The sequence below is a fragment of the Pogoniulus pusillus genome, chromosome 20 (assembly GCF_015220805.1).
Source record: "Pogoniulus pusillus isolate bPogPus1 chromosome 20, bPogPus1.pri, whole genome shotgun sequence".
Classification (NCBI taxonomy): domain Eukaryota; kingdom Metazoa; phylum Chordata; class Aves; order Piciformes; family Lybiidae; genus Pogoniulus; species Pogoniulus pusillus.
Window position 1 is genome coordinate 1,551,941 of NC_087283.1, and position 27,422 is coordinate 1,579,362.

At 51.5% G+C, this 27,422-nt stretch overlaps 3 protein-coding genes across 5 annotated transcripts; 1 reads left to right on the plus strand and 2 right to left on the minus strand.

Annotated features, from left to right (window-relative positions):
• Positions 1 to 4,397, minus strand: CKLF (chemokine like factor). Its single transcript, XM_064159924.1, has 4 exons — positions 4,137 to 4,397; positions 3,872 to 4,030; positions 2,147 to 2,242; positions 1 to 365 (listed from the first exon to the last, which is right to left on the minus strand). Exons 1-4 carry the CDS (start codon positions 4,395 to 4,397, stop codon positions 261 to 263), a joined length of 621 nt encoding a protein of 206 aa, XP_064015994.1. The 3' UTR covers positions 1 to 260.
• TK2 (thymidine kinase 2) lies at positions 4,008 to 15,922 on the plus strand. Of its 3 annotated transcripts, none has more exons than XM_064159921.1 (10): positions 4,008 to 4,143; positions 6,005 to 6,042; positions 7,247 to 7,321; positions 9,129 to 9,182; positions 9,900 to 9,989; positions 10,506 to 10,579; positions 13,572 to 13,660; positions 13,969 to 14,048; positions 14,140 to 14,220; positions 15,189 to 15,922. In XM_064159921.1, the coding sequence occupies exons 5-10, from the start codon at positions 9,906 to 9,908 to the stop codon at positions 15,285 to 15,287; spliced, it is 507 nt and encodes a 168-aa protein (XP_064015991.1). In that variant the 5' UTR covers positions 4,008 to 4,143; positions 6,005 to 6,042; positions 7,247 to 7,321; positions 9,129 to 9,182; positions 9,900 to 9,905; the 3' UTR covers positions 15,288 to 15,922. The 3 variants fall into 3 exon arrangements, with proteins under 3 accessions (XP_064015991.1, XP_064015993.1, XP_064015992.1); XM_064159923.1 differs by lacking the exon at positions 4,008 to 4,143 and adding an exon at positions 4,516 to 4,751; XM_064159922.1 differs by lacking the exon at positions 4,008 to 4,143 and adding an exon at positions 5,428 to 5,500.
• Positions 15,923 to 15,926: 4 nt separating this feature from the next.
• On the minus strand, positions 15,927 to 21,241 carry LOC135184306 (uncharacterized). The gene is made up of 2 exons (XM_064159920.1): positions 20,926 to 21,241; positions 15,927 to 19,855 (listed from the first exon to the last, which is right to left on the minus strand). Exons 1-2 carry the CDS (start codon positions 21,232 to 21,234, stop codon positions 18,365 to 18,367), a joined length of 1,800 nt encoding a protein of 599 aa, XP_064015990.1. The 5' UTR covers positions 21,235 to 21,241; the 3' UTR covers positions 15,927 to 18,364.
• Positions 21,242 to 27,422: the final 6,181 nt, after the last annotated feature.

Genomic DNA, 27,422 nt, shown 5'->3' on the forward strand with positions numbered 1-27,422 from the left:
TTTGGCCTATTTGTATTTTATTACAGAGAAAAGGCAAATAGGACATCAGTTCATAGAGGTGAAAACAGAACCGAATCCAGAAAAAAACAGCTTTCTGTGAAGCTCACAGTGGTGAAACTGCAACACTGGAACTACATTTGTCAACCTAAGAAAACCTTCTTGTACCTAAACTGAAACTGAGCACATGGGAATACAAACTCTTGGAAAGAGAACAGTCAAACAGGTACCACTGGAGCTGTTCTGCTAGTAAAACGGTAATCTTATTTTGCAGCAGCATTCCTTCCTCTGGATCTACCAAAGCTAATCTTCTTGAAAAGAAGAACTGCATCCACAATACAGAGAACAAACAAAATGAGCCCAAACACCTACAAAAACAATCAGCAGGTTAGTTTCCCCAGGCAGTCTCTACCTTCTGCCATACAGACTCATCTACCATTTCAAAGAAGCAGTCAACACATTTTCCTACCTTGTCCCTAGCCTTCTAAATGCAGGTGTGATGAGAGACCTGACCAATTAAATAGCACCCATATTTAAAACACATCAGCAGCTTTGTTTGATGTTTGTGTGAAGCCCTGCAGTGCTGTGTTCTCCTGGAAAGCTAAGCTTTATGCCAGACAGTGCTTTTATCCTAAATGAAACTCTCTTTGTCTCTTTAAGGACTGCCTAATGAATGGTATTGGCCTGGAGGAAAGTCAAAACAAGCCCAGCAGGAAAAGAACAGTGCTGCTGTCCTATGAAGCTCTGAAGGGGAAAACTCTTCCAGAGTGAAGAAAATGTAAGTATTAAAAAGAAACCAAACCACAACTCCAGGCAGACAACTGAAAACTGTCTTTGCGGAACAGTCACACAGTGAGCTTGCTCAGTTCTTACCCTTCAGCCCAATCCCACATGCACACAAGTTTCTTGGATGTTAAGAACAAGTTCTGCACCATGAAGGTGCTAAGACACTGCAGCAGGGTGCCCAGTGATGCAGTTTGGGCCACATCCCTGGAGATATTCAAGCTCAGGCTGAAGAGGGCTCTGAGCAAGCTGCTCTAGTGGAGGATGTTCCCACTGAGTGCAGGGTGGTTGGACTGGATGAGCTTTGGAGGTCCCTTCCAACCCAAACCATTCCATGATTTGGTTTTAAAATGGAGCTGTCCTAATCAGGGGAGCACTGCTGAGGCAAGCTGAAAAGGTGGACGTTCTGCCCAAACTTGTTTTCCAAGCTACTTGCTTAGTCTCCTGCTTTCAACCTCCTTTTTATTAACTTCACTCCTGACATTGCAGCAGAGATGGTCACTTCATTGCTTAGGCTGTCCCTGCCAGAGAAGACAGCAGCTCTCCACCTCACTCTTCTCTTCAGCTGATTCTCAGAATCTCAATGTGGCAAGGTCTGGATTTCTTTGGTTTCCTGGCACATTTGATGTTCTCTTATACTTTGGGAGACTCACACACTTTCAAGACTAAGGGTCTTCTTCCCCTTCTTAATGTTAATTAGCTTTCCCAGGATAAAATATTGCTTAAAGTACTGAAGTGGTTTGCTTTTAGGTACACAAAAAAAAAAATCTTAGAATTATAGTATGAAAAATGTCAGGAAAAATATGGAATCATAGAATTGTTTTGGCTGGAAAAGATCTCTGCAGTCATCAAGTCCAACCATCAATGTTGGGCTCAGCATGTCTGTTAAAAAAGTGTCACCTCTTTTCATTGGGGTTGTAAGCAAAAAAGGGAGCTCCTGGAAGAGCTCTTGCTTAGGTCAGAGAATCTAATTGATTCTCACTCAGAAGTTCAAGCTCTGGAAGCCAATGCAGTTTACTCAAAGGAGGTCTAGGAGTTTCCAGTGTTTCTGTTTACAGATCCTTATAATTTAGTAATACTAAATACAGTACACTGAATGAACTTATATAGTATATTAAACATACTATTAATTAATATGTTTAATATATTAAATCATGTAAGGTATTCTAAGTCTAGTACTAAATTACTAATGATCTGAGGATTCTTATTTTCAGTGCACTACAGTGAATGTGCACTCATCTTTTTTTTCTGCATACATTCCTCCACAAGAGTCAGTTTCATGGCCTTACCAGGATGGAAGCCTACCCAGCAGCTGCTACCCTACCTCCTGTAAGGACTGCAATTTGTTAGTAATGCTCCTACTTACTCCTCCAGCCAGTGTCCCATTGTTGGTCTTGATGATTACTGCAAACAGGCACACAATGAGCAGGAACAACGCTGCAATCACCGAGTTGAACATATCCTGCAACAGCCAGTGGAAGTAAAAGACTTAACTCTGCAGTCCCATCCCGAAGGAAAACCTGAGTAGCTCCCAATATCCTGCGATTCCACCAAAACTGCTGGAATGACAGCCACAGCCATAGTGACACCCACTGGTCCCAGGTCACAACCTGCGTTTGCTGACAACACTTCCTCATTCTGCTTTGGGCTGCAGTTTGGCTGTCACGTTTATGCAGTTTGGCTATGCCTGACAGACTACAGCAGCAGTAAGTTTAGAAGGGAAGGCAGAGAAGAAGGGCAGTAGTGCTTCACGTCAGTCATAGAATGGTTTAGGTTGGAAGTGACCTCAAAGCTCATCCAGTTCCAACACCCTTCATTAGGCAGGGACACCTCCCACTAGAGCAGGTCGCTCAAGGCTTCATCCAACCCGCCCTTGAACACCTCCCTGGGCAACCTGTGCCAGTGTCTCACCACCCTCACTGCACAGAACTTCTTCCTAACATCCAATTAGGAAGAAGTTCTCCCCTCTGCCAGTCCAACCCCATTCCTCCTCATCCTGTCATTACAAGACCTTGTCAATAGTCCCTCCCCAGTCCTTCTGTAGTTCCCTTCAGATACTGCAAGGCCACTCCAAGGTCTCCTGGAAGCCTTCTCTACTCCAGGCTGCAGAGCCCCAACTCTCTCAGCCTGTCCTCAGAGCAGAGCTGCTGCAGCCCTCTGAGCATCTTGGTGGCCACCTCTGGACTGGCTCCAACACTTCCATTTCCTGCTTGTGCTGGGGGCTTCAGAACTGCACCCAGAACTGCAGATGGGGTCTGAGGAGAGCAGAGCCAAGGGGCAGAATCCCCTCCCTTGCCCTGTGCCCACACTGCTCTTGCTGCAGCCCAGCACAGGGTTATGTCTGGGCTGCACTCACACTGCAGGCTCCTGTTGAACTTTGCATCACCCCAGAACTCCAGGGCCTTTTCCTCATGGCTGCTCTCAGCCATTCCCCCCCCAGCCTGGAGCTGTGCTTGGGATTGCACCATTTGATTGTGATGTGAAAAGTGAGAAGTGCAGTACCATGAAGTTATGCAAATGATGCTCCTTAGAGGAAGGCCTGTTAAGGGCTGCCTCTGCAGAAGTCGATGCAGGGGAACAGTCATCGAGTTAGAAGAGTGGGTTCAAAGAGACACTGGGTTTGTCGTTAACGTTACAGAACCAGTATCTGAAGTGATTGACAACTCTCTGGACAGGTCCAGAGGAGGCCACGAAGGTATTAGGAGGGCTGGAGCACCTCTTCTGTGGGGACAGGCTGGGAGAGTTTGGCCTGAAGGAGAAGGCTCTGGGAAGTAGTGCTTCAATAGCTGCAAAGGACCTAACAGGAGGGCTCAGGAGGGACTGCTTAGAAGGGCCTGTGGTGACAGGGGGACAAGGGGACAGGTTTGGCACTAGAGCAGGTTAGATGGAGGCCGGACATTAGGAGTTCTTTACAGTGAGGGTAGTGGAACACCGGCACAGGCTGCCCAGAGACACGATTGAGGCCCTGTCCTGCAGACATTCAGCCCTGGTGTGGCCCTGGGCAGCCTGCTCTAGCTGGAGGTGTCCCTTCCAACCCGCTGCACTCTGTGGCAGGCAGGCAGGGAACGGGTGAGGCCGCCCCGGTACTCACGGCCAGCGGCCAGAAGAACCAGCGCAGCTTTCTATCGAGCTTGAGCAAGTAGAGCAGGAAGAAGAGCGCGGTGATGATCGCCTCCATGGCGGCCAGCGCCGTGAACGCCCTGCGGGACCGGGAGACCACGAAGCACACCAGCGCCACCAAGGCCATCACCTGCAGGGACAGGGCGGCGAGCGTTAACCGGCGGCTAACGGGCGTCAGCGCCGCCCCGCTCCCCGCCCTGCCAGCAGCGGAGGGGCCCCGGAGGGACCCTGCCTACCGTGCGGGTGAGCTTCAGGGCGCCCCGCGCAGAGCAGGGAAAGTTGGTGTTCAACAGCGCCATGGCCCCAGAGCGGGCCCGGCCGCGCCGGGCTGAGCCACCTGCGCAACGGGGGCCGGGCTGAGCCACCTGCGCGCTTGGGGCCGGGCCGGGCCGCGCCGAGCCACCGGCGGACTTGGGGCCGGGCTGAGCCATCGGCGGACTCGGGGCCGTGCCGGTCCGCGCCGAGCCACCTGCGGGCTTGGGGCCGGGCTGAGCCATCTGCGCACTCGGGGCCGGTCCGGTCCGGTCCGTGCCGCGCCCCCTGCGCACTCGGGGCCGGTCCGGTCCGGTCCGCGCCCGACCGCGCCCGCGCCCTGCCCCGGCGGCGGAAGCAGGCGCGCGGCGGGCGGAAGCGGGGCGGGCCGCGCCGGTGGCCGTGGCCGCGGCGGGGATGGGACATGTGGCGGCTGGGGGCCAGCTGGGCGCGGCCCGCGGCGCTGCGCGGGGCCCGGGCTCGGCGGGGAGCGGTAACCGGCGTCCCCGGAGCCGCCTGCGCGGGCGGAGTGGCCGCGGGCTCCTCGGCGAGCGGCCTGGCGCTGCGCTCCCGGCCCGGCCCCAGCGGCGCTGGCGGCTGTAAGTCCGCGGGGGAAGCGGGCCCGGGGGTTCTGGGCAGCGGCAGCCCCAGGTGGACGCAGCGCAGGAGGAGGGCGGACGGGGGGGCGCTGACAGCCGCTCGGTAAGGGCGAGGCGGTGGCGGCGGTGCCGGCCGTGGGTGAGGGGAGCGGAGGGCACTGCCCACGTCGTTTAAAGCTGTGCCACATCGACGGCATCGCTGTGAGGAGCCTGCGAGCCTCTGCGCCAGGCAGAGCAGGGCTCCCCATTCCCTCTTCTCCAGGCTGAGCAAATCTGCAGCTGCCCTGTCGTTTTGTGGCTCGGATAACCCTTGTGGCCCCCCGCCAGCGGCCCAGCCCTGGCCGTTCGGCGCGCCCGTGTGCCCGATAAGCGCCGGGAGCCCCTGCGCTGCTGGCACGGGTTTCACACGGGCGGCTCGGAGACGCGAGGCGTCTCCCATGGCCATCCCGACGGTGCGCTTACCCAGCTGGCTGGCGTAGCCCTTTGAAGTCAGGGGATGGTGCGCTGTGATTTCCCTTCCCAAAGTTCCTTTTTTCCCTGATGGGAACTCGTGGAGGAGCAGCAGTAACAGAAGTCTGCTCAAAGGCAGCAGGCACTCACTGTTTGACTTTTGGTAGTGGCAAAGACAGTGGAGAACTTAAGCTAAACCCATGTCAGTGTGTGCCACAGCCTGTCTGGTGAGGTTACTGTGATGGTTTGGGAGTTACCTGCCCCTCTGCACACCCAGACCAGGCTCAGCCAGCTGGCAGGTAAGGAATGCAGCTTTACCTTCCCAGCTTAGCACAAGATACAGGCAGAGATTTACAACACATCACAAATAGTTACAGCTACAGACAGAAATAGACAAGTTAAAGGTAGTGCAGAAACACAGCAGCCCTCCCAGAAACCAGAGTCCCCAGCAGGGGCTCCCAACCTCCTTCTTCCAACTTTCCACCTTCTTTCCACTCTACCTTATCCCAGAGTCTGCCTTACGTGCAAGGTGGCAAGGAGGGTTAGAAGCAGAGTGATTAGTTGGGTTACACAGATCCAGGCAGAGCAGCAGAAGCCCAGGGAGAACACAGACACCGACTGACAGACAGAGACTCTCTTATCTATATTTGTGTCCTTGATACATCTCAGCAAGCCTATGAGTGCAGTAGACATCAGCATTGTTTCACAGCCTATAATCTATTTTATCTCATTGAAATATTCCAATTAGCTTCAAATCAGCACAGTTACCTACAACGGCTAACTGCTGTTTGTTTCTTTGCTAGATAAACACCTGATAAAAGAAGATGACAGGAAGACAGTTGTAAGTATTTGTGTTTCGCCCAGGGAACTATGTAAAAGCTGCCACCTTTTAGTTGCTGTGAACAGCCCTGCCCCTGAGGTGGATGTGGGTTTTTCTTGGATTTGGAATCTAATTAATTTTCAACTAGAGCAGGGTAGATTTAGGTTGGACATCAGGAGGCAGTTCTTCACAATGAGAGTGGTAAAATACTGCAACAGGTCAAACTTGATGGGACCGTGAGCAATGTGCTCTAGTTGGAGATGTCCTTGCTGACTCAAGGGGCATTGGACAATATGACCTTTGAGGGTCCCTTCCAACCTGATGTGTTCTATGATTCTGTGGTTACTTTGAAATATAAATTATTTTAAGACAGATACAACAAAATTCTCTCAATTTATTTCATTTGCTCAGGCATCTGAAAACAAACAGAATAAGGATTTAGCTGTCTGATGGGTGCTGGAGTTACTAATAGAGTTGGTGCTTACGTTTAAAGTTAAGTTGAAGTCTCTGAGGTGAGTTGAGGTACAGTGCTGGGGAGCCACAGTCCCACAAGTGACCTTCAGAAGCTTTTGGGGCCATGAGAGGGAGCTGGGAGTTTGGAAGCAGTGGCAGGCAGCTGGCTGCAGGAGTACCCAAGAGCAGGCTGCCCTTGCCTGCTGAATTACTGCATGGTTTAGGTTGGAAAGGATCTCAAAGCTCATCTGGTTCTAATCCCCTGCTGTGGGCAGGGACACCTCCCACCAGCCCAGGTTGCTCGAGGCCTCATCCAGCCTGGTCCTGAGCACCTCCAGGGAGGTTGTGGAGCACAGAACCACCCAATGTGATCAAAGATCAAAGATCACATTGGGTGATTCTGCGCTCCACAACCTCCCTGGACAACCTGTGCCAGTGTCTCACCACCCTCACTGCAAAGAATTTCTTCCTAAGCTCCAGTCTCAATCTCTTCTCCTCCAGCTTGAGGAAGGCCATAGGTGAGTTCAGTGGACAGTTCCATCCTGTGTCCAGTCTGTGCTTGAAGAAGAGGCAGTCAGTGTGTGTGAGGGAGGGAAGAAGTGGTGGCCTGCAGGGAGTCTCAGCATCCAAAGGGATCCCTAGCATCTCCCTGTAAAGCAGTTTGTTTCCATTGTGAGGCTGTTGCACATCCACCTGGAAAGAGTGGCCTCTGCAGGTGGCTTTGCTGCTGTCTGCCAGCCCGGTTTGTAAAGGTGCTCCTGTCTGTCCTCAGATCTGCATCGAGGGGAACATTGCAAGTGGAAAAACAACCTGCCTGGATTACTTTGCACAAACCACCAGCATCGAGGTACTGGCTGTGTGCTTTCTCCTCTCCTTACCTGGTCAAGCAGCTGCTTGTCTTCACAGACCTGACAGCTGACTGGGAAATGTTGTCCTTTGCTGGGCTCACCAGGGAGGAGCTGCAGGTTCTGAGGCAGGGCACTGGAGAGTCACAGCTATTTACAGTCACAGAGAGGAAGTTTAGTGCAGGCTTCCTGTACCTCAACCAAAGCTAAGATCAAAGCTCAGTGAGCAACTGTTTGTGTTTCCAGCAGGCCAGGGAGCCTGCTGTGGGGTTCCTCACAGAAATGCTGGGCTGCCAAGTGTGGTTTGGTGATTTAACAGGACTGGTCCTTATGCAGTAAATAATTGCTAACAGAAAGGGTCTGAGCTGGAAGTGCAGCATTTTAAGCAAAGCCAGTTACCTTCCCAGGCCTGGCTGTGCAGCACTGTTGGAGTTTCAGCCCATGTCTGAACCAGAGAAGTCTCTTGTGACTTTAGCTATTCAGAACAGAAGCTTTTCTGGTTAGTTCTGTGGGAATTCTGATGAATGCCTTTGGTGTGTTAGATCTCTAAAGTGCAAAACCACAGTGGGGGCAGTCTGATCCTCTCTTCCTTTGTGGGCAAGTGTTACTTTCTGGGAAGTTAATTTCATGGCCAGGTTGGAAGAGAGCTCCAAGCTCACCCAGTCCAACCTAGCACCCAGCCCTGGCCAACCAACCAGACCATGGCACTAAGTGCCCCGTCCAGGCTTGGCTTCAACACCTCCAGGCACAGCAACTCCACCACCTCCCTGGGCAGCCCATTCCAATGCCAATCACTCTCTCTGCCAACAACTTCCTAACAACATCCAGCCTAGACCTCCCCTGGCACAGCTTGAGACTGTGTCCCCTTGTTCTGTTGCTGGGTGCCTGGCAGCAGAGCCCAACCCCACCTGGCTACAGCCTCCCTTCAGGGAGCTGCAGACAGCAATGAGCTCTGCCCTGAGCCTCCTCTGCTGCAGGCTGCACACCCCCAGCTCCCTCAGCCTCTCCTCACAGGGCTGTGCTCCAGGCCCCTCCCCAGCCTTGCTGCCCTTCTCTGGACACCTTCCAGCACCTCAACATCTCTCTTGAATTGAGGAGCCCAGAACTGGACACAGCACTCCAGGGGTGGCCTGAGCAGTGCTGAGCACAGGGGCAGAAGAACCTCCCTTGTCCTGCTGGCCACACTGCTCCTGAGCCAGGCCAGGATGCCATTGGCTCTCTTGGCCACCTGGGCACACTGCTGGTTCATGTTCAGCTCCTCTCTACCAGCACCCCCAGGTCCCTCTCTGCCTGGCTGCTCTCAGCCACTCTGTCCCCAGCCTGTAGTGCTGCTTGGGGTTGTTGTGGCCAAAGTGTAGAATCCTGCACTTGGCCTTGTTCAGCCTCATCCCATTGGCCTCTGCCCACCCATCCAGCCCCTTTGTGAGGAAATGGACTGGGGGATCTTGAAGGTCTCTTCCAGCCAAATAGATTCTGTGCAGCTGGCACTCAGCTAAGCCATTCTGTCCCTTGTGTTGTACCAGTTCTGACTTGAAGAGGGGAAATTCTGTCCATGTTAACTGGGTAATCAATCAAGAGGTTAAATTTGGCAGTTGAAAGTACAAAATGTATTGTGTGATGCCATTCCTCTGTTTTTTGAGAGTGTTCATCATTATCTCCTTGTATGACAGGATTCAGTTGTTTTTGGTAAGCTTCCTAATACAAGTCCTGAACACTCTGCCTTACTGAGTGAGGATTCATCATAAATAGTTACAGTTTTGGGTTTGGAATCTGCAAGATGATTAACTTGGAGTAATTCTTTTTGCTAAGGTTTTGACAGAACCAGTGGCTAAGTGGAGGAATGTCCGTGGTCATAACATCCTGGTAAGTGGCAGAAACCTCCTCTACAATTACAGTTACTGCATGGGGACTGCTTTCCAGGCAGCAAAACTGTTGGAGAAGGAGTGGTTGTAATCTTAGACAGCAAAAAATAGAACTCTGTGATGCCAAAATGTCTTTTCTTGGGATTAATGCATGCACCAGATAGAAAGGTTGCATGTAACAGAGGGCACTGCCAGGGCAGGTCAATGGAACCTGGGCTGCATCCACAGCAGTGTGGCCAGAGATGGAGAGGGGGGATCCTGCCCCTCTGCTCTGCTCTGGGGAGACCTCACCTGCAGGATTGTATCCAGCTCTGGAGCCCTCAACACAAGAAGGACATGGAGCTGATGGAGCAGGTCCAGAAGAGAGCCATGAAAATGATCAGGGGCTGGAGCACCTCTGCTGTGAGGACAGGCTGAGGGAGCTGGGGGTGTTCAGCCTGCAGAAGAGAAGGCTTCAGGGAGACCTAGTATTGGTCTGCCAGTTCCTGAAGGGGCTGCAGAGGGAGTTTGCAAAGGCCTGCAGGGACAGGATGACAAGCAATGGTTTGAAATGAGAGCAGAGCAGATTAAGATTGGATGTTAGGAGCAGGTTCTGCACCATGAGGGCAGTTTTGATGGGTGCTGCTGCTTGCCTTCCCTTCCCCCAAACACCCTGCTTGCTTTATAGCTTTGTTGCTGCTTGGACTCACAAAACTGTCTGGCTTGTTCTTGCTTCCAGGGCTTAATGTACCAGGATGCATCAAGATGGGGGATAACTCTGCAGACTTACATCCAGCTGACGATGCTGGAGCAGCACACCAAGCCCATGGTGAACAACCTTTTCCTTTTAATGGGAAACAGAGAGTTAGATGCAGTTCTGAGCAATACCAGCAGACACCAGAGGGCTGGAGCACCTCCTCTATGAATACAGGATGAGAGAGTTGGGGCTGTTCAGCCAGGGGAAGAGAAGAAGACCTTAGAGCTGCATTTCACTATCTGAAGGGGGCCTGCAGGAAGGGCCTGTGCAGATAGGATAAGGGCAATGGTTTGAAACTGCAGCAGGGCAGGTTTAAGTTGGACATCAGGAGGAAGTTCTGCACAGTGAGGGTAGTGAAACACTGGAGCAGGTTGCTCAGGGCTGTGGTGGAGGCCTCATTCCTGGAGACATTCAAGATCAGACTCGATACAGCCCTGGGCAGCCTGCTGTAGTTGGAGGTGTCCCTAGTGGCTGCAGGGGGGTTGGACAAGATGCCTGTTGAGGGTCCTTTCCAAGGCAGTGCAATCTGTGAAAGAAGAAAACATGCTGCAGCATGTGGAGTGGTGACTGTGGGCTTTTGCTTTGCAGGTTGCCCCTGTGAGAATGATGGAGAGGTCAATCCACAGTGCCAAGTACATCTTCGTGGAGAATCTGTACCGCAGGTATGGCCTTGCATCTGCTGCTGGGCTTTTGGGGCTCTACCAGATGATAGCTGTCCACAGCTGACTGATTCCTGATTGCCAAACTTGCATCTGAGTGGTCTGGGAAAGCTGTCAGCTCTCTGCTAGGGTGGCTGTGCTGCCCCTTGGTTGAGTAAAACCTGTAGAACGTGAGCCCAGGGAGAGCCTTTTCCAGAAGTGCATTCAGAGAATCCCTTAGAACACCAGGTGCTGAAGTTATCTGCCCTCCAGCTGAATACAGAAGCCTTGCTTAAGGCAAAGCAGACACACACTGAGCAGGTGAAAACCCATGAGACTGTGAAGAGAGACACTAGGAGAGGGAGAACTACATAGTGCTGTCCCACCTAGCATTTCTTACAGCAGGACTTGGAGTGCCAAGCAGGAGCTCAGGTCAGATGGTATTGCCCAGAATCAGGATTCATAGGACCAAAGGAGAGTGCTGAGTACAGAAAGATCAAGAACTGTTGGTCTCTCAGGTTCCAGGCTGCCCAGGGAGGTTGTGGATGCTTCCTCCCTAGAGGTGATCAAAGCCAAGTTGGAGGAGGCCTTGAGCAACCTGGGCTAGTGGGAGGTGTTGCTGTCTGTGGCAGGGGGTTGGAAGTGCATGATCCTTAAGATCCCTTCTAACCCAGACCACTCCACTCTGGGATTCTGTGATCTTTGAGGTCACTTCTGTCCCAGACCACCCTTGGATTCTGTGGTCTTTAAGATCCAACCTAAGCCATTCTATGAATCTATAAAATGTCAATTTTGTGAATGAGGTCCCTGCTCCTAGGTGTGCATGGGACAGAGACCCAACCTGGGCTGTTTTGTCCTGGAGCATAAGACTGAAACAGACCATTTCAGGCTGGAGGAGATGGGGGTGTGCAGCCTGGAGAAGAGGAGGCTCAGGGCAGACCGCATTGCCCTCTACAAGTACCTGAAGGGAGGCTGTAGCCAGGTGGGGTTGGGCTCTGCTGCCAGGCAAGCAGCAACAGAACAAGGAGACACAGCCTCAAGTTGTGCCAAGGGAGGTCTAGGCTGGATGTGAGGAGGAAGTTGTTGTCAGAGAGAGTGATTGGCATTGGAATGGGCTGCCCAGGGAGGTGGTGGAGTCACCGTGCTTGGAGGAGGCACTTAGTGCCATGGTCTGGTTGACTGGATAGGGCTGGGTGCTAGGTTGGGCTGGATGAGCTTGGAGCTCTCTTCCAATTTGGCTGATTCTAGGATTTCCTAGGTGGGTGGTTTGGAACTTGCCCTTCATAGAATCCTAGAATCAACCAGGTCCCTTCCAGCTTAAACCATTGTGTGATTCAGTTTCTGGTGAGACCTTGCTCTAGGGGAAAGCAGAGGATTGCTGAGGGGCAGTCTTTCAAAGGGAGAAGAGTCCCTCTACCTCTCACACAAGCTCTTCTCTCTGAGGAAGCACAGGGGGAAGGAAGAGCTGTGGGACTGCCAGGAGTATCAGCTCTGACCCAGTGCCACTCAGTGTTTGTGTTTGGCTTTGCAGGCTCCTTCCCAGGGAGACAAATAGAGTAAGATTTACGACGCTGTTGGAAGGCTCAAATTGTGAGCAATTGCTGTGAGCGTCTCCTGCAGGAGCGTCCCAGGTCTGCCAGCACTGCAGAGCTGCGATTGGCACTGAGGGAGGCACTCCTGTTAGGGCGAAAACTGTAGGAGGCTGTTAAGTGTGTGCACGTGAGTATGCCTGGCATGTGCTAGGGTAAGCTCTGTGCCCTGGGACTGCAGGGAGCTCTCTGACACGGAGCTTCACTTCTGCACCAACAAACTTCACTTGACAGGAGTCAAATGTCAGCAAAGTTTGGCCATGAAAATAGCTTTCTGTGTCTTTGAGGAGCTTGAGTCTGATCCACAGTCCTCACAGGAGGCCCCCTGGACATGGGGAAGGCACAGGAATGGTGTCTGCAGGGCAGGTCAGTGCAGAAGTGAGCTGGAAGTGGCTTCCAGGAGCAGACTAGCAGGGCTTTTTCTCGTGCCTCGTTCCTTCTGTCTTGCCCAATTCCCTCCTATACCTGGAGAAGGGCAGCAGAGAGTGTTGGGCCTCTGTGTGTGCCTGCTAGCCCGAAACACAACTGCTGCATCAGAGCAACACAGACCTGTCCCATTCGAGAGGCAAGAGATTCAGCTGGAGGGCAGATAGAGAAGGGGTAGTACAGACTGGGGCTGCCTTTCTTGCCTGTTGGGGTGGAAATTGTGTTCTGGATTATCACAGAATCATACAGTGGTGGGAGCTGGAAGGGACCTCTGGAGATCATCCAGGCCAACCCCTCTGCCAGGACAGCATTACCTAGGGCAGGTCACACAGGAACACATCCAGATGAAAGTCTCCAGAGAAGGAGACTCCACAACTGCTCTGGGCAGCCTGCTCCAGGGCTCTGACACTCTTAAATTAGAAGTTTGTTAGAGAAGAGAGAAGGAGAATGAGAAAAAATGAGCTTGCTTCTAGTATCTGTAGGGTCTGCACAACAGATCTTCTTCTCAGGAGGGGCTGGGGGAACTGGAGCTGTTCAACCTGGAGAAGAGAAGGCTGAGGGGAGACCTTATTACTCTTTTCAGCTCCCTGGAAGGTTTGAGCTAGGTGGCAGTTGGTCTCTCTTCCCAAGTAACAAGTGCTGGGATGAGAGGAAATGGCCTCAGGTTAAACCAGGGGAGATTTAGGTTGGACATGAAAAGAAGCTTCTTCCCTGAAAGGGTTCTCAGGCACTGGACCAGGCTGCCCAGGGAGGTGGCTGAATCCCCATCCCTGGAGGTGTTTCTCTAAGAGGCAGAGATGTGCTGCTGAAGGACATGGTTTAGCCCCAGCCTTGGTAGAGTTAGAGACTGGTTGGAGTGCATGATCTGAAAGGTCTCTTCCAACTGAAAGAATTCTGTGATTCATATGTGCTGGAGTAGATTTGGAGTCATTTTAGTCAGCTGAAGACCCTCAGAGTTTGGAACTGATCTCTGCACACCGTTGCCTGTTCTGTTTTCTCAGTGGGAAAATGCCAGAGGTGGATTATGTTGTCCTGAGTGAATGGTTTGACTGGATCCAGAAGAACACTGACATTTCAGTGGATTTGATCGGTAAGGTGTGGGTGGGAGCTGCAGGGGCATGTTCATGGGTGGGAGGAAAAAGAATTGTTTCTTGGGTAAACAATAATCCCATCACTCAGGTAAGAAATCATCACTTTATTCAGGCAGTAAACAATACCACTGCTCGGTGCAAGAGTGGCTGCAGTGTGTGACATCAGAGCACAGATTTGGGGGTGGTTCATGGACTGATGAATGCCAAAGGAGAGGTTCAGTGGTGGGGCTCAGGTCAGGATTCTTCCCTTCTGGATTTTGTGAGCCAATTTGTAGCTGATCTTTATTGTAACTTTTTGTTTTCACAGTTTATCTGCAGACTTCTCCTGAAGTTTGTTATGAGAGGTTAAAGAGGAGATGCAGAGAAGAGGAGAAGATCATTCCTTTGGTACTGCAGTTCTTAAGTACTTCCAAATGTGTAAAACCAAGGTGGTGTGTTTTGTCCCTGGGCATCTCTTACCTGAATCCCTCTTTTGTAGGAGTATTTAGAAGCTATCCATCAGCTGTACGAGGAGTGGCTCATCAAACACACACTGTTTGAAGTTTCCTGCCCAGTGCTTGTGAGTAGTGTTTTGTTTATAAGCAGTTAAGCCTGTGGCAGAGGGCACACTGCAGCTGGAGTTCTGTTTGGGGTGACAGGGAAATCAGCCTGCTCTTCTGATAACCTCTGAAGAAGGAAAAGCTTAGAGAGGAGTTTGCAGCTATCCATGGAGTACAGCATAGAGGCCTGGGCTCCCGTCTCTGGTGGAATTTGAGGGTCTGTTCCCTGTGCAGGGTTAGACATGGAACTCCTCAGGGACAGAAAGCTCTGAGTGTCACAGGGCAGCTTAGGTTGGAAGGGACCTCAGAGCTCATCTGCTCCAATCTCTCCACCATGGGCAGGGACACCTCTCAACTAGACTCAGCTGTTCAAAGCCTCATCCAACCTGGCCTTCAAACACCCCCAGGCAGGAGGCAGCCACAGCCTCCCTGGGCAGCTTGTTCCAGAGTCTCACCACCCTCATCCTGGACAACTTCTTCCTCAGCTCCAGTCTAACCCTGCTCTGCCTCAGCTTCAAAGCATTCCCCTTTGTCCTGTCTCTAGACACCCTGATGAAAATTCCCCTGCAGCCTTCCTGTAGGATTCCTTCAGGCACTGGCTGGCAGCTCTAAGGTCCTCTGGAGCCTTCTCCATGCTGAACACCCCCAGCTGCCTCAGCTTGTACTGACAGCAGAGCTGCTACAGCCCTTGGATCATCTTTGTGGCCTCCTTGGCTCTGTGTCCTTCTCATGTAGAGGACACCAGAACTGGGGACAGTATTGGAGGTGTGATCTGAGCAGAGTAGAGCCAAGGGGCAGAATCCCCTCCCTTGCCCTGCTGCCCACTGATTTCTCTTAGCTGTGACTGGTGTTAGTGCAGCACTGTGCAGAAACAAAGCCCTTGTGCAGCCTGCAGTTCGCCTCTTGCCGTACCAGCCCTGTTCTCTGTGCTCACAACCCCCATTTTGTGTTGGCAAGGACTCCTAAATCCATCTTCTTTCTTCCCAAGGTCATTGGAGCTGACCACAACATGCAGAAAATGATAGAGAAGTATGAAGAAAACCGGGACCAAATCCTGAACCCATCTAACAGGCAACAGCAGTTATAGGAGTCTGCCACTGCTGCATTTTAAACACATCAAGTCTGATCTGGGGACAATTTGGGGTGTTTTTAATATTTATAAATAGTAGTTTGCTGCTTTTCTTCCTTTTCAGTTATGGTTTGTAGAATGTTGTGAACTTGCTGCTCTGAGATGTCCAGACCCAAATCCCTAATAGAATATGAACATCTCTTTTCTGTGATTAGGTTCTCTGCCAGCTTCCCTGTGTCAGTTTTAGCCAGCTAGAATGTGGCTTTCTCTCTCTTTTCCCACTTTGCTGCTTCCTCTAAAGCAACCTAAGTCTCTTCTCACTCTTTCTTTTTCTCCAGACAACCCTATTTTTGTATTTAGAAAGAAATAGCTCCAGCAGAGCCTGATGGGGTGGCAGCAGCAGAATATACAGGAATCATTTCTGGAACTCATTACACATGACAGGTGTGCTGGACACAGCATCTTTATTCAAGGGTTTGCTGTCCCTTCCCATGTGTAGTTTCTGTGCAGAGGAAGGGTGGGGGGGGTATTTAATACTAGAGAATGAAACAACCCCAAAGAGGTTGTTTGTTCTATGTCATAAATGTGAGATGTTTGCAGTCTGCTCTAGCTGTGTAAATTAAAATGAAAAAGAATCCTGCAGTCACCATAAAGAGCTGGGTTGGAGCCTGGCCTTTATTTGCTTCTGTTTCCTGAGTTAAAACACAGAATGGTAATAGCCCCCACAGGGGGAAGAGACAGCTCAGAAAACCCCAAATCTTTAGGAAGAACAGAGAGGTACCTAAAAGAAGATGAAGGAGGTTGTAGTGGGTTGACCTAGCCAACAGCTAGGCACCTCCACAGCTGCTTGCTTCCTCCTTCCTCAGCAGATCAGGGGAGAATATGAAGAGCAAAATTAAGAGATCTTTTTGGGTTAAGACAGAGTGTAAAATAATGAAAGAAGGGAGGAAAACCCAGTGGCAGGAACTTGCCACCTCCCCCAGGCCCGGTGACCTCTGAGCAGTGGCTACCTTGTTGGGCAAAACCCCCTCCGGATGGTCTGGATTGGAAGGGACCTTCAAAATCATCCAGTTCCAAGCCCCTGCACTGGCAGAGACACCCCCCACCACCCCAGGTTGCTCAAGGCCTTATCCAGCCTGGCCTTGAACACCTCCAGGGAGAGGGCATCCGCAGCCTCCCTGGGCAACCTATTGCCGTGTCTTCCGCACTGTAAAGCGGTGCTGAGTGACCCAAACAGCAGCTCCTGGTTAGTTGCCGCTTTTACCTTTAGCTGCTTTCCTGTCCCTTTGGCCTGGGCAGCTCAGCCGCTGGGGCTGGAGTTAGAAAATGAGAAAAACCCTGTGCCAGGCACGACTCAGCAGCAGCCACCACACTGGGGTGTTAGCAGCAGCTGCAGCCACACAGCCCAACCACACTGCCCCAGGGGTTGCTAGTAAGGAAGTGCTCTCAATCCTAACGTTAATCTGTGTGTGCATGTGCAAAACAATCCGTGTCTCCCAGCCCCTCCCAAAGCTGAAGGCACAGCTGAAGCTTAGCTTGCTCCAAGCTTCATTGCTCCTACACTGCTGGAATTAGATGGTGACAAGATTTCAATAATCAGTCATTAAGAAAGCATTTTAGCTCCTGAAGCTTTTCTAGCATCTGCTCCTCTTTTTGAGGGATAAAAGTGAATTGTTTCTAACTTTCACTAAATTAATTCCAGCTAATACTTTACCTATATTAAGTTCATCTAATATATTTAGCTTCATTAATTCCAGCTAATGTTTTACCTGTAGATGAGGGTACAAACCATCCTAACGTTCAAGTGCTACCAGAACAGTCCCTTTGAAGCAAGCAGCATGCAACTGTCTGCCAAGGTAACAAAAAGCACTTTTCTGCCCTTCTAGGTATGAAAACAGCACTGAAGATGGTGCTGAAGTGCATCTGCAGTGACTGTGCTGCTCTAAATTTAATTACATGTTCTGTAGCACAGTTTCTCAGTGCTGAGGCTCCAGCTGACAGCTGATCTGATCTAGCAGTCCTGTTCCCTTTCCTTTTCACCGTGCCCTCAGCCCATCTCTAAAGCTCGCTGCGACCCTTCTCTGAGCTGGTTTCTTTCCTGCCACTAAAACGTCAGAGAAGGCAGGTTTTTCCCTGCGTGTAACCCGTGCTGAGGTAAGTGGCAGGAGCAAGGGGAAGGGGAATGGCAGGAGGAGCTGCAGCTCCCTCTTCTGACATCAGTCGAACCATCGCAGCTCAGTGCTGCTCTCGAAACTCGTGGTAGCCACAAGCAAAACGTCACTGTCGAGAGGAGATGGAGCTAGACCCTGGGGTAAGGTGACTCTGCAGGAGTGAAACTCTTGCAGCTTCAGTTTTGCATCAGCAGTAAGTGGTCGCAGGGCTGGTTCCCTGTGTCCCTAAAGGAATCTTGTGGAAGTTTCTGAACTTCTGCATGATTAGCCGAGAGCACAACTGCACAGGAGTGCAGTGAGAGCACTGCAGCACACTCCATAGCAGTGGTAAAGCTGCAGGGTTGGTGCTGCCAGCTTAGGAGCACTGACCTGATTCTACTGTACAGCACCTTACAGAATGGCAGGGGTTTGAAGGGAACTCTGGAGAGCTGCAGCAAGATCACCCAGGAACGCATTCAGATGGGTCTTGAAAGTCTCCAGAGCAGGAGACTCCACAACCTCTCCTGGCAGCCTGCTCCAGGGCTCCAGCACCCTCACACCAAGGATGTTTTTCCTCATGCTGAGGTGGAACTTCCTGGGTTACAGTTGGTATCCACCACCCATTGTCCTATCACAGGGTACTGCTGATAAAAGCCTGGTTCCTTCTTCTTGACACCCACCCCTCAGATATTTAGACACTGATCAGATCCCCTCTCAGGCTCTCTTCTCCAGACTCAACACCCCCAGGTCTCATCCTCTCCTTGTCAGACAAATTCCAGTCCCTTCATCATCCTCTTAGCCCTCTTACAATCAAAGAACCCTTCAGGAACAGGTCTGTAAAGCAGGGTTTCTTGATGCTGTTTTGACAAAGCTAGTATTGCAAAGATTATCAAGGCCAAGAGGGGAGCAAACCCCAGGCAGCTGAGAACTACAGCACAGCGAGAATCAAGCCTGATGGCATAACATTCCTGTGTCTGTTCTGTCAATAATGACATAAGGCTCCTGGAGTTCACTGGCTTTGGAGTGATGGGTCCCCAGCTTCACCTCACTGGCTTCAGAAGAGTCACCTTCAGGCTGCAAGGGGCTCCTTTTGCCCTGGGCACTCCTTAGGTGTGAGGACTGGACATCAATACTCCGTGGTGGGACATAGGTGAGGTGAGGGGGCTCTCTGATGTGTATGAAGTGCTCAGCAGCTAGATGTGCAGCAGGAGCAGCCACGAAGAGTCTCTTGCCAACATCATCATCATCAGGATCCTCCATGCTCCCAGCAGCACAGCACAGATCTGAAGATGGCTCAGGATGTGCAGCTGCTCTGTTCTGCACCTGAGCACTGCTCGGGTATGTCTGTGGCATCCTGGAGTGGTTCACTTCTGTCGCATGGCTATCACCTGCAGGCACATATGACACCAAGTCGGGCAGGCCAGTTTCCTCTACTGGGTACATGAGGTCTTCCTGAGTGTCCTTGATCTGGAGTTTTGTGAAGGTTAAAGACAGGTCACAAACCTCCTCTTCCCTAGGGAGGCTGCAGTTTTGGACAGATGCAATGTCCCTGTATGGCATAGACTTCAGCTCGCTGGGTTCATCAGCAGGATCTGAGTCTATGCAGTTCATGGCATCGTGAATTGCTGCCTCAATCGATTCTGCAGGGACTTGCTGAGCTCTGTAGGCCAAGGGGGTTTTGCTGCCACAAGAGCCATCAGCAAACACTGCAAAAGCTGGTGGACCACTTGCTCCTGGGGAGAGCGGCACAGGCCTGATCTCATCTGCAGCTGGCTCTGCCGTGGCTGCCAGCACACACTCCTCACTCAGGCTGGCTCCTGGCTTGTTTTCAAAGGCTTCTGGAGAAAGGTTCTCACCAAAGAGAGGTGCTTGCCTTATGAAAATGTCACTGTACTCACTCAGGAAGTCCTCACTCTCTGAGCACTTGCCCGACAAGCGCCGAGAGTCGGTGCCTTGCCTTTGGTGTTCCTGAGGCCTGGTAGTGGATGGAGCAGCTGCTAACTGAGGCACCTCGGCTTGGTTCCTTAGGCTGCTGGCAGTGTCAAAGGACATATGGCTGTGAGCTGCTGGCTGCTGTTGAGTAGCAAGGCACAACTCTGTGTCACTGACTGCTTTATTCTCTCCACTTTCAGCCTCCTCTTTCTGGGATGTCTGATCTTCATGCTGATGATGCTGGTGCACCTTTGTTCTCTTCTGCAGGGTCTTCTCCACGTTGCCATGTTTCTCTTCACTCGTCAGTTCAAGGATGGTTTCACACTCAATCCTTGCCAGGAATATTTCAAATGCAGTCTGCTTTGTTTCCTCATTGTTCCTCTTTCTGACAAGTGAAAACTCTGTTGCTGTTGTTGCAGTGTAACCTATTTTCTCCAGCACTGTTGTGACAATGTCATCTGGGAGCACTGACTGAATGTAGTAGACGAAATTACCGGTGAATGTCTGAAACAGAACACAGCAGAGGAGCACTGAGGGGGTGTGGGTGGGCAAGGGAAGCATGAAAGACATCCTGAAAGGGCTTCAAAAAATCACTTAAATCTTTAAAAATCCCAGGGTCCTAGAGTGACTCCTGAATCAGTGAGGTGCTTCTGTCAGCATTGTTCTATAAGCCTCTCAAGCATTACAGCTTTGCTACCACACAATAATTTTGTGAAGTGATGTCAGTTTAAACCTGCTGAGATACCAGCTGAGAGCATCAATATTCAGAAAGGAAGGGAGAAAATAATTTCAGTCAAACTAGAGGAACTCAGCAGTAAGTCTTAATGTGCTCTGCTGAAGAGTGGAAGCTTTTTTTAAACCACCGAAGCTTCAGGGAAAAAAATCACTGAGGTCTCAGCTTTTCCTAGGCACTCACTGTTGGTTCTATTTCTGAACTGGTGACAAGGCTGGAGCAGTTCCTTTTTCCATGGTTCAGGTGTCCCTGCCCATGGCAGGGGCGTCAGAACTGGATAATCTTTAAGATCCCTTCCAACCTAAACCATTCTGTGAACCTGTCACTTTCTGCATCAGGTCCCTACCCTTAGGTGTGCATGGGACAAAGCCAGAGCACGCAGCACTTCCTCTTTTGAAGGGGATTTTCCTACTCCACCAGCTCCAGCTGTGAGAGCTTGGATAGGTGGTAAAATCAGCAGTGCAGAAAGACACTGCCCAGCTGGCCCCTGGCATCAAACTGTTAGTCAAAGTGACAGCTAACGCTCAAAAGCATCCCGTCCTTACGGGCAGATTAAGGTTAAAGCTCAGAGTAATGCAAGCCTGTCATTGCCCATTTTTACTTCCCTACCATCTCACCACGACAAAAGACGTCTGCTTCCAACCCCCTTAACTGCTCAGCTCTCCCCGGAGGGTCCCTGGAGGAACGGGCTCCTACGAGCAGCCTCGCACCGTTCAGGTCACCCCTAGCACTTCCGAACGGGCTCCTAAGAGCTGCTCCGGGGGCCGCGGGAGTGCAGCACAGGCCCAGCAGAGGCCCGGCCCAGCCTCTCAGGAGCTTGGGCACCACGGCTCTTCCCTACCTTCAGCGACCTGATCTCCTTTCTCCACGGGCAGAGGAGGAGGTTGACGCAGAGCAGCTCCAGCACCTCCAGCGCCCTGAGCAGGTCGCGGAGGACGCTGCTGCCCCGCTCGCCCCGGGCCCGCCTGCACCGCTCCGCCAGGCTGCACACGTCCAGGGCACCGGGCCGCCCCACGCCTAGGAGCCGCCGGGCCCTCGCCTTCAGGGAGGCTTCATGGCACACCACCAGCTCCCCCTGCGCCGCTCGGGCCGCGTAGTAGCCCAGGTAGTCCCGCAGCACCTCCTCCTCGGCCGCCGCCGGGTCCTTCATGGCGGCCTCAGCCCGGCCGGGCAGCCCGCCCGCAGGCGCTGTCCCCGGTCGCCATTGGCCCGTCCGCCGGCGCGCAGGCCGCTCAGTGGCCTTCGGAGGTGTCAATCAGGGCGGGCGGGGGCGGAGCGGGCAGCAGGCAGAACTGAAAGTGAAAGGCGGAGGGGGCGGGGCTGGGCATGCGGCGGTGCGCGCGAGGGAGCGGCTCCCGCGCGAGGGAGGGGGCGTCACGTGGCGGGAGCCGGCCGCGCGCGGCGCTCGAGGCCAGTCCCGGCTCTTCCCGCCCGGGCTGCGCTCGAGCCACCTCTGCGCGCCCGCTGCGCGCTCCGGCGGGGCTCGCGCCCGCCCCCGCCCCTGCCCCTGCCCCTGCCCCTGCCCGCCTGAGGGCTGCGCTCGCGCTGCGCACCTGGGGGTGACCGCAGCCGTTAGAGCTCGCGGCAGCCGTTAGAGCTCGCCGCAGCCGCCTGCACCTTAGTTCTGTGCTGTAGCTGCGCTGGTGCCTTCCGCGGCCGCTCCGCTGCCTTGGCTTGCCCTGGGCCTGCATTTGGCTTCATATGTGGAGGTATTCTGCCTCTCAGCACTGCTCAGGCCACACCTTGAATCCTGTGTCCAGTTTTGGGCTCCTCAATTCAAGAGAGATGTTGAGATACTGGATCGCGTCCAGAGAACTGCGACGAACCTGGTGAGAGGCCTGGAGCACAGCTCTGAGGGAGCTGGGGGGGTGCAGCCTGCAGAAGAGGAGGCTCAGGGCAGAGCTCATTGCTGTCTGCAGCTCCCTGAAGGGAGGCTGTAGCCAGGTGGGGTTGGGCTCTGCTGCCAGGCAAGCAGCAACAGAACAAGGGAACACAGTCTCAAGTTGTGCCAGGGGAGGTCTAGGCTGGATGTTAGGAGGAAGTTGTTGTCAGAGAGAGTGATTGGCATTGAAATGGGCTGCCCAGGGAGGTGGTGGAGTTGCTGTGCCTGGAGGTGCTGAAGCCAGGCCTGGCTGGGACACTTAGTGCCATGGTCTGGTTGATTGACCAGGGCTGGTGCTAGGTTGGGCTGGATGAGCTTAGAGTTCTCTTCCAACCTGATTGCTTCTGTGATTCTATCCGGTGATCTTATTGTAGGTCTTTGTTACATGATGGGGTTTCTGATGAGTTTCTGTCTCACTGTGACATGCCAGGAGCAGTGGATTCTCCTTGCTACGGCAAGCCTTGGGCTTGCATGAATGCAGTCTTCCCCTGTGGAAAGGGGCTCTGGTGTGCTGCAGACAAGCTGAGTTTCTCTCTGACTTGCCAGGCAAGAGGGCTTTCCAAAAGCATATGCTTCTGGTCATCATTCCAAGTGAAAGATCATTGGGAAATACTTCTGTAGAATATGTTTGGATAATTGCTTTATAAAAATTGCTGATCTAGCCGAGAGGGAAGGGGGGACAAATCCCTCTTCTTCCACCACATGTTCAAACGAGGCCATCTGGCCATCTGCTGCCATATCTGAGCTTCCTCCCCTGCCATATGTGCCTGCATATGCAGACAGAGTCTTCGCAGGGTGCCTGCAGGCAATTCAACTCCCTTCTCGCCATATGGGAAACTTTCCTGACCCAAATGAGGGGTTTGGGTTTCAGGTTTCTGCACGCTGGCTCCCACCGGAGGGGACTGGAGTCTTTAAACTCCGACGTTTTCATTAACATATAAATTAGCTGCAGTTTATTAAACCCTTGTATGTTGTAGTAGAGTGATGCAGAGACTCTTGCTTTGTTGTTGGTCCTTCTGAGTGTTTCATATTTGCATAAGCCAGTAAGGCATGAGATCTCTCACTTATCTGCCCCCTCCTGATCTAAGGCCATTTGCTGAGTTTAATAAGTCCTTTTCCCCCCCCAATTCTCTGAAATCTTCAAGATCATCCAGTCTAACCTTTGACTGAACACTGAAGGGTAACCATGTCCCTAAGTGCCAGGTCCATAGGTCTCTTAAACACTTAGCATTGGTGTTAGAATCACAGATCGATGCAATGGTCTGGGTTTGGAGGGACCTTAACAGTCATCTAGTTCCAACCCATTGTGCCACCAGCCCAGCTTGCTCAAGGTCCCATCCAAGCTGGCTCTGAACACCTCCAGGGAGAAGCCATCGACAGCCTCCCAGGGCAATTTGTTCCAATGTCTCCCCACCCTCACTGTGAAGAATTTCTTCCTGATCTTCAGTCTAAATCTCCCCTCTTCCAGCTTAAGGAAAGAGGCAGGTGATCCCTTCTAATGCATCCTTTCACACCAGCTCAGTGCAGCTGATAAGCACTCTATTGTGTGAGAGCTGGGATTTTAATTTACAGGAGTCTATGGTCAGAGTTGTGTGTAGGGAGGATTTCTCCTGTTTAAGGAGGGGAATGCTGTCAGACTGTATCATGAGCAGTTCCATCAGTTAGAGGTGGTTGCCATTCAGGAAGTACACTGTTACCTTGCTGTGCTGGAGTATTTCTGGGAAGACTGGCCTGTTACTTCCTGGCTTTCCCTCTTTTCCCTTGGTGGTATATTGCATTTCCCTGTCTCCTGACTTCAGTAGTTTTCAGAGTGTGTGAGGGTTTCTGATGCTTCTTGAAATGCCTGAGGCTATTTCAAGGGTCACAGTTTTCACTGTAGCAGTGTTGCAGCCTCTTCCCTTCCTGCTCTTGGTGATCTGGGCTGATCCTGATCAGGGCACACTCTGACTCCTCCACTTCAGCAGGAGGGACCTGACTGCTCTGATGGACGCTTGTTCCTTGTACAATCCAAATGTAAGTGCCTGAAGCACAACGTTGCTTAGTCAACAGTTGCTTAGATGCCTGATGAAGAGGAGGCCAAAGGCTGTAGGCAATCCCAGAGCTAGTACCGACACAAAGAGCACAGAAGCTGGTGAATGCAGGAAAGTGCTTTACTAAAAGCTTTGTGTAAGGAGCTGTATACTGAAAATGAAGCAGGAGAGATGACTACAGAAATACAGCATTGTTACCACAGAGGAAGAAACAGCATGGCCAAACAGTTTGCTTTCTGACGGTGATAATGGCATCAATGAAAGCCTGTGTTAAGCCTGTTTTAGGACTGGCAGTAAAACTCTGCAAGAGTTTAGGGTAAAATCTGATGTGAATTTCTTAAGAGGAGCATCAGGAGACATCATGTCAACTTTGCTGAGATTCGCAGACTCGTTCAGGTTGGAAAAGGCTTTTGCCCAGTACCTTAAATATTCTCCAAGCCATGAAAAGATGTTCTTATTGCATCATTACAGCAACACTAGCCCAGGAGTAGCAGCAGAAGCTGCCAGAGCAGCTTTAGAGCTCTGCACTGGTTTTGAATGTTGTGTTTGCAGAGGTACATGGGTTGGATTTATAAACTTTTTTCCCCCCACAGATTTGCTGGCTGTTACCTGGTTGAAAAGATTAACCTGAGTAGAACACTCCAAGCCACTACTGCAAGTGATCAGGGTAAGTTATCACTGAAGGCAGTACATTTACTTTTAATTTGGCCTTTGTTTGTGCTGAACGGCAGAACTTCTGTATTTAGTGGTAACCTGGCCAAATGCTACAGGGTGGCAGTGTATGACTGGGTTGGCTTGCCCATCCGTGTGACAAAGACAGTGGGACGATTCTGATGGACAGGTGCCTGCTTGTAAACTCTGTGTAGATGCTAAGTAGATGCTTTGGCTCCGCGAGGCAGTGTGCCACAAGAGGGAGCAGCCAGCTGCGTGTAAGGATTGCTGCTGCACAGCATCCAGAGGAAAACGCGGTGGGGAGGGCTGACTGCTGGCAAACCAGAGACTCGGGTTAGTTTTCTCTCATCTTAATGATGCATTTCTGTCGTGAGGTAAAATGCAAATCTCTCGTTTTCAGCGGAGGCCTCCTTCAAACGAGTTTCCTTTTTAGCCACAGACAGAAAGTTAGTGGAAGGGCAGGAAATCCCTCCCGGGTTAAGAGCCAAGCAGGTTGAAAGGATTTTCCACAATACACAAAAGATGCAAGCATCTCTAACGCAGCAGAAGCTTGCTTGCCTGCCAGGTGTGAAAAGCCCTCTCTGCCTGTCTTCAGAAGAACCTTCAGGTTTGCCTCAGAAAGAGACTCTTTTCTGGGGGGGAAATCAATTTTGCCTTCTCATAGTTATCAGATCTCCCCTTCCACCTCCCCAGCAGCAGCCTCCATTAAGCTGAATCTGGTCCCAGTGACTTTCCCTGTTCTAGGCAGGTCTCCAAGAGTTGCAGGAAGACTTCAGCTATGAAAGCATGTCCTACTCTGCACAAATAAACCTCTGTGCTCTCTTTCACTTCTCGCTTTACTGCCAATAAAACTGGCACATTTCTGTGGGGGATCTCATTCCTGGCTCCTGAGAGATGCTGCAGAGTTTTGTCTCCCTTATTGCAGGACACTTTACATACCTCAGAAGTCTTTCTGTGCAGAGCAATACCTGTTAAAAACAGACCTGTGAAATGCAGCCTCTGCTGTGGCAGTGCTTGTTTTGGGTAGAGCATGATGAGAATACTGAAAACCTTGAAGAACCGACACAGAATTCTGTTCTGATACTTGAACAAAACAGATATTTACTCATCTACTTAGCCAAAAAAATCCATACTTACCTTATCATGTGCATATGAGTCAGTAATGGAATCATTTATACAGCAGTAAAGAACCATGTAATTACTTCCCATATAAGTATTAATTATCATTGTGTCAGTCTTTGGAGTGGTGAATGATGATTACAGTGGAAAATGATTTAGTATTTACAGAGAACCTAAGTGCAATTTGGAGAATTTGGATGAGGCTTCCTTTCAAACACTCTGATGTGCTTACTGATTTTGACACAGCCTTCAGTGGGGGTAGCAAACTGGAGGCCATGTTACCAGTGTAACAATGAACGCCTGTCAAAACACCTGTAAGGGATTAAGTGGAGCTCAGCCGCTGATAACTCTGCTAACCGCTACTGGCTGAAGATGTAGCTCAGTCCTTGTGTGGAGAAAGGGGGTTCTGTACCATGCAAGGTTAAACTCTCTGCTGTTCCTGCTGCTGTGCATCTGCAACCTCATAGAATCCTGGAATGGCTCAGGTTGGAAGGGACCTCAGAGATCATCTCCTTCAACCTCCCTGCCATGGGCAGGGGCACCTCTCAACTAGACTCAGCTGCTCAAGGCCTCATTTAACCTGTCCTTGAACACCCCCCAAGGAGGAGGCATCCACAACCTCCCTGGGCAGCCTGTTCCAGAATCTCACCACCCTCATACTGAAGAGTTTCTTCCTCAGCTCCAGTCTAACCCTGCTCTGCCTCAGCTCCAAGTCTTTCTCCCTTGTCCTGTCTCTAGACAGCCTGATGAAAAGTTCCTCTGCAGCCTTCCTGCAGGATCTCTTCAGGTACTGTAAGGCAGCTCTGAAGCCCCTCCTGTACATGCTTAGCAAATGGCATTGTGGGGGAGGTCCAGGTTTATGACCTAAGATTTGTGGGTGGCAAGGCTGGTGCCCATTAAAAGGGGTTTCTGCACAAAGTGAGGGTCTCTGTTCCTGTGCATGCCAACGTCACTACATACTACTTGCATCACACTAACATGTTGCTAGAGGTCAAGGGCCTTTGTAACATTACAGGATGCTTGCTGAAGAGACCTGCTAGTGCCAGAAAATGCCATCCTGCACAGGAACTGGCATGAAGCATCTTCTGTGATTCCAGGAGCTGCCCTTCCCTTGGCTGCAGCAAGTGCCCAGGAAGGACATGCAGCTCCCAGGCCTGCACACAGCTGCAGCACAGCTCTCATAAGTAAAGCCAGTTGGTCTCTGGGGACTCACTGCCACTTCTCCATCACTTGCTGCTGGTTTCTCTTGAGGAGGCCTTTGCAGCAGGCTTGGCATGACTGGCACTGACAGACTGGCACTGACAGTTACGTCTGGCAGGCAGAGTGCTGTCTCTGTCTGCTGAAATGGACTTTCAAACAAAGAGTTAGGCAAAAATGCCAACACACTGAATGACATCTACTAGTGACACCTACCAGGACAACACAATGTTCTTCTTTTTCCTTCTGCTCTGCACCATGCAGAGCAGCCTAAAATCAGCAGGTAGACCTACCTGGCTACCATGTATCTGCATCAGGAGTGGCTGATTTCAGCGTGTTCTAAGATGCTTCAAAAAAGTCAGCTGCTTTTGATGCTGTGTGATGCCATGGAACACTTTGAAGCACAAAGAAGGAAGCTTAAGTAAACTTTCAACAGTC

Bases quoted from the DNA above. Each gene is read 5' to 3' on its own strand.
- CKLF (XM_064159924.1), bottom strand. From the start codon at position 4,397: ATGGCTCAGCCCGGCCCCAAGCCCGCAGGTGGCTCGGCGCGGACCGGC. The intron at 4,031-4,136 runs GTAGGCAGGGTC...CTGTCCCTGCAG, and splicing joins CCCTGAAGCTCACCCGCACG to GTGATGGCCTTGGTGGCGCT. The intron at 2,243-3,871 runs GTGAGTACCGGG...TGGCTGTTGCAG, and splicing joins GGTTCTTCTGGCCGCTGGCC to GATATGTTCAACTCGGTGAT.
- TK2 (XM_064159923.1), top strand. From the start codon at position 4,577: ATGTGGCGGCTGGGGGCCAGCTGGGCGCGGCCCGCGGCGCTGCGCGGG. The intron at 7,322-9,128 runs GTACTGGCTGTG...CTTTTTGCTAAG, and splicing joins CACAAACCACCAGCATCGAG to GTTTTGACAGAACCAGTGGC. The intron at 14,049-14,139 runs GTACTGCAGTTC...CCTCTTTTGTAG, and splicing joins AGGAGAAGATCATTCCTTTG to GAGTATTTAGAAGCTATCCA.
- LOC135184306 (XM_064159920.1), bottom strand. From the start codon at position 21,234: ATGAAGGACCCGGCGGCGGCCGAGGAGGAGGTGCTGCGGGACTACCTG. The intron at 19,856-20,925 runs GTAGGGAAGAGC...GTTCTGTTTCAG, and splicing joins AGGAGATCAGGTCGCTGAAG to ACATTCACCGGTAATTTCGT.